Source organism: Notolabrus celidotus, chromosome 4 (assembly GCF_009762535.1).
Source record: "Notolabrus celidotus isolate fNotCel1 chromosome 4, fNotCel1.pri, whole genome shotgun sequence".
Classification (NCBI taxonomy): Eukaryota; Metazoa; Chordata; class Actinopteri; order Labriformes; family Labridae; genus Notolabrus; species Notolabrus celidotus.
In genome coordinates, this window is record NC_048275.1 from 29629092 (window position 1) to 29640409 (window position 11318).

The 11318-nt window shown below is 42.1% G+C and overlaps 1 protein-coding gene across 1 annotated transcript in view; it reads left to right on the plus strand.

Annotated features, from left to right (window-relative positions):
• Window positions 1–4900: 4900 nt before the first annotated feature.
• mmrn2a (multimerin 2a) overlaps window positions 4901–11318 on the plus strand; it is a 41486-nt gene continuing 35068 nt past the window's right edge. Inside the window, exon 1 of the mRNA XM_034682791.1 lies at window positions 4901–5156. Coding sequence (XP_034538682.1) covers window positions 4903–5156 — 254 coding nt within the window. The 5' untranslated portion in view covers window positions 4901–4902. The remainder of the gene's footprint in view (window positions 5157–11318) is intronic.

Sequence of the window (11318 nt, forward strand, 5' to 3'; positions counted from 1 at the left end):
CCAGAGCCTCCTGACACCTCTCTGACCACACCCACTTCACATCCTTCCTCAAAAAGTGAGTCAAAGGAGCTGTAACCGCAGCAAAGTTAGGCACAAACCTGCGATAGAACCCACACATCCCCAAGAACCGCATCAACTGCGTCCTGGTGCGTGGCACAGAAAAATTCACAATGGCTTGGACCTTGGCCAACCTTGGAAGCACAGTTCCACACCCTACCTGATATCCTAGGTATGTTACCTTACCCTTTCCAAACTCACACTTGGCCAAATTTACAACCAGACCAGCCTCCCAGAGAGAATCAAACAGCTCCCCAATCTGCACCATGTGCTCCTCCCAAGTTTCACTGAAGGTCACCACATCATCAATATAGGTTACTGTGTTTCTCAACTTCTGAGTGATGGAATTCATCAAACGCTGAAATGTGGCTGGGGCAGTTTTCATACCAAAAGGCATCACCTTAAACTCGTACAGGCCATTGTGAATAACAAAAGCTGAGATTTCACTCGCCTGCCCCGTAAGTGGCACCTGAAAGTAGCCCTTCAACAGATCCACTTTGGTAACATACTTTGCTTGTCCAACTTGATCTATGCAGTCCCCCAGGCGAGGAATATGGAAAGCATCGGACCTCGTTACCCTATTGACCTTCCTGTAGTCAACGCAAAACCTGTCGGCCTTACCTTCCTGGGCCGCCAACACAACTGGGGAACTCCATGCACTCTCTGCTGGTTCAATGACACCAATACTCAACATATACTCAACCTCTTCCTGAACTACCTTCTTTTTGTGAGGTGGGTATTGGTATGGGTGCTGTTTTATAGGGAACACCTCACCTACATCAACCTCGTGCTCTGCTCTATGAGTTCTCCCAGGAACATCTAAGAGCAACATAGGGTACGAGTCAACCAACCGAATCACATCCTGTCTTTGCGATTCTGACAAATGGAGCAAGGCGTCCTTAAGGCAAGCTCGGGCATCCGTGTTATAAAGCCTGGCGCTAACAACATCAGGTGGAGGAGAGGACATTTCTGTATCGCAGCAATCAACCTGTTCCTCCTCCACTACTGCAACAGCACAACAAACAGACATGTCACGCCCCTCAAACGCTTTCAGGGCATTAATGTGGCACAACCTGGTCTTAGACCTCCTATCGGGAGTATTGAGGATGTAGTTTAGGTCCCCTACCTTCCTCAGCACTCTATATGGTCCAGCATAACCTGGACCCAGCTGGTGACGTGGCCCTTGGACCAATACCAAAACAAGGTCACCTGGATCAAAAGTGTGCCTCACTGCTCTTTTGTCATACCTAGCTTTCATGCGAGCCTTTGCTCCCATCAAATTCTTCCCTGCAGCCTCACACGCTGACTGAAGCCTTGCTCGAAACGACGAAACATACTGGAGAACATCCCCAGGGGAAGTTGGTTTCACAACTTGTTCTTTAAACAGGTGCAATGGACCTCTAACTTCATGGCCGAAGATGAGCTCAAACGGACTGAAACCCAGGGACTCAGTTGGAGCATCACGCACAGCAAACAACAAGAAAGGGATGGCCTCATCCCACTCCTTAGGCTGAGCCTCGACAAACGTTTTTATCATGGTTTTCAAGGTACTATGAAACCGCTCTATAGCTCCCTGCGACTGTGGGTGATATGCCGACGAATACTTAGGGGATATCTTCAACTCTGCCATTACCTGCTGATACAGTTTAGAGGTAAAATTAGAGCCCCTATCTGACTGAATCGTACGTGGTAAACCTGCCCAGGAAAAGAACTTAACCAGATGATCAACAATAGCCTTTGCCTTAATACTTCTCAGTGGGATAGCTTCTGGGTACCTAGTGGCTAGATCCAAAATGGTAAGCAAGTACTCATTCCCTCGCTTGGACCTAGGCAAAGGCCCAACACAGTCAATCATGATATGAGCAAACGGCTCCTGTTCAACAGGCAGTGGCTGTAAAGGAGCAACGGGAGGAGCACCCCCCGGCTTCCCCACCACTTGACACACATGACAAGAACGACAAAACCGTTGTACATCTCTTCGGATACTGGGCCAATAGAAATGTTGACTTATTCGGTCCAGGGTCTTCCTCATACCCAAATGACCACCGAGAGAGGAATCATGAGCTAATTGCATCACCTCCTTGCGGTAACTCAGAGGAAGAACTACCTGCTCATACACAGCCCAGTCCTCATTCGCAGGCTGTGCTGCAGGTCTCCACTTCCTAAAAAGAATCCCGTCTCTGACGAAATAGCCTTTCGGCACCTCCTTTGCTTCAGTAACACAGGTTGCCAACTTCAATGCATAGCTTAGAGACTGATCTTTCTGCTGCTCTACCACTAAGGTCTGACAGTTCAGAGGAAGCGACTCTGGGGTTACAGGAGCATCCATCCTTACCTCAGCTCCAGGTCCTTCCACCTGGTCCTGGTTAGCCTCAGCTATGCCAACCTCATCAACTGTAGGTTCACTCTTTCCCTCACACACCTCAGCAGCCACAGACACATGCTGACCCACCATCTCTGCCTCAGCCTGATCATCCATCTGGGGGAAAACGGTACCTGCTAGGTCAATGGGCGAGCTCTCACCTGTCAATCAAGTCAGCTGTGCCTCTCATAATGTAAAACTCATAATCTTAATATCTTCGAAACTGCTGCGTTATGAAAAAATCACCCTGTATAGTGTGTGCCAATAGAGAAATGAGCTATTCAGACTACACTCGTTTTTTGTACCAGGCTAACTTTTACTTTTTCTTTAACACTTAACAAAATTGCTGAAGGGCGCTAGTGGCCTAGCGGCCTAAGCGCACCACATACAGAGGCCATAGTCCTCGTCGCAGAGGTAACCGGTTCAACTCCCGGCCGCTATCAGACCACTGCATGTGTTCCCCCACTCTCTACTCCCCACATTTACTGACTCTCTACAGCTATCCTATCAATGAAGGCAAAAATGCCCAAAAATATAACTTAAAAAAACCCGAAAAATTAGCAGTTAAGGTAGTACAGATCTTTACTTTTAAGAAAAGTTTTGCTTAAACCAAAGAACCAAGACATGACCTCCTAAAAAAAGCTGTTATAAGCAGAGGGAAACAAATTACATGTACCCATTGTCCAAAATGTTCTTGCTCTGCAGATCTAAAACTTTAATGGTCCCATTAAAGACTGAAGACAAGAGGTGCGCACACACACAAACACACACACACACACACATACACTCACACACGCACAAACACACACACATATACACCCACACACAGAGAAAAAGGAAGGAAGTCGTTTCTCCTGCAGGTCAGTGGATTTCCTCTGCTCTTATCACTTGCACAGGAGGGACAAAGTATGGCATGCTCAGACTCAGCGTTTCAAAAGTTTTAAAATCCTAACAGATATTAAAATCAGACAGTATCACACGCATAAGAAGAAACTTTTGAACGGTTTTTAAAGAGTTGAAATCTTTAGGTTATCCCATTTGCACACACAACTTACATTCATGCCCTGTAGGGCTCTTCATGTAATTCAAATGTAATTCAAAGTGTTTAACAAAGTGACTGTTTAAAGTAAAAACTGAGACAAACATGTCATATAATATAAACATAATGTGATTAAGATATAGAGACTAATGCAAACCAATAGAAATACACTGTATGTAGTTAAAAAAAACAAAAGAGAGACAGAAAAAATGACTAAATTAATGCATTAAAAATAAAAATTCAAGTGGTTTAAATAAAAAAAGAAAAATGATATATTTGTAGGTTGGGTCCCTACGAGACCCTCCCTATGTGTCAAAATAAAAATATATATATAAAGGCAATTAACGAGAATGAAATGTGAAATTGTTGTCCTCCAGAAATGTCACTGTACAAGCAAGTCACTCCTGACGTATTAAACGTGAGCATTTTTGGCTCCTTTAATCTCACCAAGTCTTGATCAATATTTATTTTCAGCCAGGATTGAGGGATTATAGAGTTTGTTGGACAGTTATTTCACTACTTAAATCTTGTAATTCAGCCTCTCTGCTGCCACCCCTGTCTGTGGACTGCCATTGTTGTTTCCATCTTGTGACCACATTTGACCAAGAGAGGAAACAATTGAGGTGTAAAGAACCAGTAAAAGTGTCGTATGAACCAGTCAAAGATGCCGACTTATGTTTTGCTGTATTATTTCTGCACACTTTGTTCAGCGTGTTCTATTCTTCTAAGACTGAGATGCAGACCTTTCAACTGTCACAAGAGTAACGTTAGCATGGGTAGCTGGTCAGGTAGAATTAGTTAGCTCACGACTAATTCCAGTCTACACTTCAAAAATCAAGTCATGTGGACTCGATATGAAGGAAGGAAAACTGATTATGTACATCCACTGCAAGACTAATTTCACCTGGCAATACCTGATAATGAAGCTGTGAAGCAATGCTGGCATCAGTCTGTTATATTCACAGACACCACTATGACTGTTCCAACCAAAGAGAAATGACGCATGTGAGCTGTGAAAGTGCTTACAAAGATCATGTTTTATACACATGGCTGTTTGATTACATTTGACTACATCCTCACAAGCTTGCACGTGAATCTCATTTGTTCTTGCGAGTTTTGGTATGATAATGCCACCATATAATGGTGTCTCCCCCCTCTGGCCATGAGGAAGAATGCAAGTTTAAGGCACATCCACTTGGCTTGCCTTTTCAGATCAGGAGGCATTCACCTTTAAATATGAGCCTATGTTCAGACTGACTTTCTCACCAACTACTGGATGGGGTATTTCCTTCGACCCATAGAGAGAGAGAGAGATGGGGGAGGTGGGGATAAACACACTCTAACAGCAGAGGAAACAGGAGGTGTGTCCTTCCTCTTCCTTCTTCTCTCTCTCCTCTCCAGTTGTTTAAAAGCAGCCGGTGGTCGTGACAGCTTCCACTTAGTGATGTGGCCAAGAGCAGACATGGCAGCTGTGGGGGAGCTAGTGCTGGTACTGGGTTTACTGGTGAGCGCTCACTGTGAGGTGAGGGCACGGGACCCTGGGGAGGAGGAGGAGGGGGAGCTGGGAGGAAGAGCAGTGGCAGGAGGAGGAGGAGGAGGAGGAGGAGTAGCGTTCCCCTCTCACCTTGAGGAGTTACCCCCAGGAGCGACAGAGAACCCCCCTGTGGGAGAGAAAGGGAACTACCCGGCCAGAATGGGGTGAGTCTAATCATAAAGGACACTGCACTTAAGCTTCATCCAGCAACTTTTTCTCTGTGTTTTCTACCAGATTCTGTCTGAGCAGGTTCCATTCACTGAGGACAGCTGTGTGATGAAGTGCAATGACTGACAGACATTAGTTAATAGCTGCTGAAAATTGATGGATTTTTGTGATCAGTTGTTAAGTCAAATGTAAAATATGTGAACACTTTAAACTCTAACATCTTCTCAGTAAACTGTATCTTGTTGGGAACTGAACTGTTGGTGTAGTCAGACACATTCAAAGATGATACCCTGAATGTCTGTGACATTTGCCTTACTTAACAATATGTAAAGTATAAAAAAACGTAGTTGACACATTGAAGAGATGACGAAAATATGTTTTGGCTAAAAGTGTCAGATGTTTACTGTGAAACATAAAGTCCCATTTTTAAACTAAACTACAAATTCCTATCTTCACTGGAAATGTGTAGTTAGAGCATGACTCAGATTTTACTTATTTGGTGATCCTGTCCATCCCTTTTATCAATTTCAATGATTTAAACTCACAAAATTGTTTTGAGAACTGGAGAAAAATGTGACTCAATTTGACTCAAGTTGGCCCAAGAACAATATCTAAATATTCAATTCAACGATCTGTCTACACCCCAGAGGGACATGTCCTACTATTCACTTCTACTTTTAACTGTTGACTTTTTTACTTGTCACCACTTAAACTATACTGTGGTTTCATTTAAACAGTCAGAAAGGGGATAAGGGATAAAAAGGAGATTATTTTTAATTTGTGAAAACTCCAGAAACTTTGAGAAAATGTGTGTACAGTACTCATCAGTCACCATAGTCTGTATAAATCTGTTTAGTCAACCATAGTTTGTATAAAGCTTTCTTACATTAGCTCTTATCCTGTTGATTTATAAGCAACTTATTGTTATTTTTCTGAGGAGTTACTATAAAATTATTCATTATTTGGTGTGAAAAAGGGGGGGATGAGCCATCATGACTGACAGCTCTGTTGACAAATGTGAACTCCTGCAGTGTTCTTTACCGGATTAGCACAAGAATCTGTTCCTCTGTGGACTGTACTACCCGTAGGGATCTTTAAAGCTTTCAGGGTATTTTGGCAAAAGGGGTTTGACGTCGACACCAGGGCTCCACCAGACAGATGGCTTCTGTTCATTCCTTGACTCCAAAGGACGATATGTCATTGGAAGCGTTATTTTGGCCTCACTCTTTTTCTACGGGAGGAGATGGAGGCATGATGTCCATATTTATGAACAGCCAATGGACTAAACCAGCTAATTGTTTAAAGCAGTTTAAGTTGTCATCAATCAAAGGTTGAAAATACCAAATGCATAGTCTTAACACAACTTTCTTCAGCAGTCGACCACACAAAACGTTTATCCTGCCCAGATATATCCAGACCTACAACTTGAATAAGTCCTCACAAGGAGAGAAAGTTCAGCAACAAGCTCAAACACACCCACACCCACGCACACATGTACATGCGCACACATGGTATAACAAAAGTTAAGCCAAATGCGTATAGAGTGTAGGGCAGGGATTGTTAAATGTTTTGACTGCCAGCATGCTTATAAAAGGCTGGTACCACCCAGGCTGCCATACACACACACACACACACACACAACCCAGGAACCATACATTAATTTTATGATTTTATGAGTCTCAGACAGGCAGTAGGTGTCCTTTTTGTGTTTGTCCCTCAGGTAATAGACCGAGCCGATCCTCACAGGCTACTCACCGAGCAGAAAACGATCTTTAGCTGAGGTTTATTATTTCATGTCTCCACTTAAAATAAAACCTCTTGTTGCTGTTAGGATGCCAGTATCAGTTGGAGGACTGTGCTGAAATGTGTTTCAGACACTTGTGTTCCTCACAGGACAAACTTGAATGACTTTGGTGATTCTCTGACTTTTCATGTGGGGCCATCATCACATTAGATACTTTGGTTTATTACCAAATGTCTGCAGAACTAATTGTATTCCCATCAGCTTCAGCTTTTGTGTGCATTCACTGCTAACTGGAAAATGTAGTCATGTAAAATAATGTCAGTGATGTGATTGTAGGAAAGCCTCAGCTTCATCCTGGGATGGTTAACATGATTTTATTTATCTTTGTGAAACATATGAGCTCCTGAACAAGAGGATCATTTTACATTAGTTTAAACCCCAAGGTAACGACAACCATTTCCTTTCAATTAAGTGACTTTTTTAGTTTGTTTGAAATGGGAAGGATCTGAATATTACTGCTGAGTAATGCCAAATCCCAGAGGATGAGATCTGGCACTCAGCCATGATTGCAGCACTGAAATCAAAAGATATGATATTTCCACAGGGGGTAGGGCTAGAAGGGCATTAGTGTTTGATTGGCCACCCCTACTTAATATTAAGGATGGATTATTGAACAAGAAGTTTGGAAATGGCCCAAGAGCCCTGTAGAGGAAGAACTCCAGGAAGTGACTGTCAACACTTAAAATGTTAAACAACCTCAAAAAGAGGTTCCACAAACCCTGGGAGAGGTAGGGATAAGAAATGAAAACTACAAAGAGACACAAACTAGCTGCCAAAAGATCAAACAACAACTACAAAGAGATCCAAAACAACTGCAAATGTACACAGAAGAGACCTAATACTCCCATAAAAAGTCACAAAACAACTAAAGAAGGCAAAAAAGCAAATGAGGGGCACAGAATTAAAACAGTGAGATTGTAAACAACCAAGGAAAGATGAAAACTATTCAAAAGTTCACAGGATGGTGGCAGAGGGACATTTGACAACTACAGGGTCCTAAAATATTCAAAATACATGAAGAGACAACAACAACTAGCAAACAAACAACCACGAAATATCACATCATCATCATCATCATCATCAACAACTTATGCTAGAAATCAAAGCTATCACAAAGATATAAACAACAACAAACAAGCACACAACAAAATCAGATTGCAATCAGACCTCAACATATTCATGCACAGATGTCTTTTTCACGTAGGCTCCTCAAAAGAAAATTCCAAACAGAAATTTAAATGGGAATTGGCATGAATAAGCGCAGGAAATATTGTTGCTAAAAATGTCCAAAGATTTCAGGAGTTTAAAGTGTGTGCATGACTACTGCTAAAATTGTTCAGATCAATTGCAAAACAGCTTTGAGGTGCATTTCGACCAATAGTTCCAGGGTCTTTTAACCCCCAGAACTGCTTTTCCAGAGCTGAAGTCCCGGGTAGATTGTGCAAATCGGGCCAGTGACATATGGAGAAAGAAAATTATATTAAATAATATTTTGAAATCTTAATAAATAACTAAACTAGTGTGCATTCCCAGGAACTCCCTCTGTGTTTCAACAACTGTGTCAACTCCAAAAACACTGTTACGTTCAACTGAAAGTCCCAGGACCTTTGAAAAGTACTACCGCCCCCAAGCAGGGGCTTTTCAGGGGGGAGATTATCTACCCCTGAACTAAATTTAGACCCTGGTTCCTCCAGTCGAAACGCACATAGTTCAGGGGTAAAGACCCTAGTTCCGGGGTAAAGTTCCTGCAGACGAAAAACGCCTTTATACACAAATGGCCACAAAGAGAGGCACATCTACCACAGAAAGACAAGTGACATGAAAGATATCTATCGTTTTAACAGATGAGCACATCTGATGCTAGGTGTACATTTATTTTTTCTGAGGTGAAAGAACTGGTGCATTTTTAAATTCAAACATTGGTTTCAGGGCCTGATTTCAAACGTGTGTCACTCTCTGAGACTGACAGACTAAATAAGAGGATCAAATGTCTCGGGTAACATTTTTTAGAACGAGCTCACACAGGCCTCGTCATTTTTCTGACCCACATCCATAAATTAAACCACAGGACTCATCCACAGATTGTCAGATAAAGCGATCCCTGAGGGTTCTTAACAAAGCAACCCTCCATTACTTTTAAGGACCCCCACCTCCCGCACTGACCCCCACTTTAAACGCTGCTCTAATGACATCGTTCACAAACAGAGCTCTTTGTGCTGTGAGTCTGCGCTGTGCTGCTGTAATGGAGAGCAGCTCTGTTATTTTTAGACTCAGAGTTATCATTGGAGGCTGATTGGTCAAGGAGGGGAGGGAGTGAGGGGGGTGTACATACTTGCTGTAGAGGTCAGAGGTCAACAGGTAGTTAAGTGGTGGTGAAGTGGAGGTGGAAAAATGTGTTGTTCATCTGTAAGAAAAAAAGGATTTGAGGCTTTGTTGGAATTTTAAAGATCATTCTGGTGTTTTTACATGATCTGATCCACTGAATAGATATCTGACACATTTCTTTATTTTAGTTATATATGTAGGCTTACTGACAAATATCCTCACCATTAAATGTGTTGGGATACATTTAACTTCTTCCAGCCACTGCTTGCTTTAATTTCTTCAGTACATGCTCTTATTTTGGAGTACACATTGTTTTCCTATCTTTGTGCCCTCCCTGGTCAGTCTATCATGATGTTGTTGTGACTTTCTCTCTCCTCAGTAAAGGTTTGGACTGCGATCTGAACTGTTGAATAAACAGTAGAAGAGATAAGGGAAGAATAAAAGAAATGAAGGAGTAGTAGTAGTAAGACAAAAAGTAGAAGAAGGAGCTCCGAGAGCAGAAAGTCAGACCGACCCAAATCAAAGAGAGCAGAACCTGCAGATAACATGACCCATGAAGGCATCATTTACTGCTCATTCAGCCGTAATCTGGAAGCACGCAGCTGGCAGATGAAAGAATGAAAGAAAGACTCTCAACAGCCAAAAATATGTGAATGAGACGTGGATTTAAAGAAAGTGTAATCAGTCTTATGATCATGCTGGTGGATTAATGCTGCTTCTGAGGATATGACGCTGACCTACAGCCAAAAGAGGTCTTTTTTTCCAGCAAAAAAAAAACTGCGAGAAGTCTGAGGGTCTTGACTTTTTTCAGACACAGAACTAACTGCAGATACTTTATAAACAGTTTTCCTGAAAGAGGCCCTCTTCAATATCACTTCCTGAAAACAGAGTAAGTTCTGGTGTTACTTTGGGTTGAATCACCCCAAACAAGGACAAGACATTTTACTGGAAACATATAACACTTATTCAAAATATTAAACTAATAAAAAGTGGAGATTTATGACTGCAGCCGTATCCTTTTCTTTCTCCGTTTGTTTTTAGAAGCTCCTGCAGTTTCATATTTTGGCACGTTTAATCTGATCCTGAACTCTTGGATTCTTGTATTCCTTCATCATCTCCAAGGATGAGTCAAAGTCCTCTATCTGACTCTCAAAGACCTCTCTCTTCAAATCAAAACTAGACAAACACTGCAGCTAAAAAGTGACATGTTTATAGACCACAGCTGCGACACTTGAGGAAGTAAGTCCTGATAAAGGCGGGAAGTCCAGCAGGTTTTTGGTCCAAGTGGAGAAACACAGTTTGAATAAACTCCTCGAACAGAATGACTGACAGCACAAAATCAAACCAAATGCCGGGATGTTTGTGTTGGAAAGGAGAAGAATCCCATTTGTTCTCTTTAACAAGGTCACATCAATTCAGTCTGACATGGTTTTTAATTTAAAAAAGTGCAAAACCCAAGCTATGGATGTCTCTCGCCTCTCTTTGGGCCCCAAAATGTCAACAAAGAGACTAAAAACAACTACAAACAGCTTCAGAATAAACTCATGTCTCACTCTGTTTTCTTAGGGTACGTAGGGAGTTGTCTGTAGTCCATGGCTGAATGACATTTGGGGTTATAAATAACAGTTTTTCATTGATGTTATCCAATACAAGAACAACTTAAGAGGTTTATTTGGCTTTGCATTGTAAAACCACTTTGGATAAGGTTGTAATTATCAATCAAAAACCTAAATATTATCCTTGAATGTCTGTAAGCCTATCTGATATTGGGTTTGAATTAGGCATGGTTCCTAACTGTCAGGGTTTAAAAATTCACACCACTCAGCAACCACATGAAAAGTTGATTGCAGGGTGCTGGGAAAGAGGCTCAAACCACTTTCCCTACCTCAGATACAGGATGATCAATGTCGGTCTGTCCTGGCTGTGGTACAGTGGACCAGTTTTTTACCCTGGACATTGGGGCAGTTTGCAGTTGAGTGCGAAGCAGCTGGGATGAGGGTCAAGTAACATGGAAAGAGGTGGAAATCAG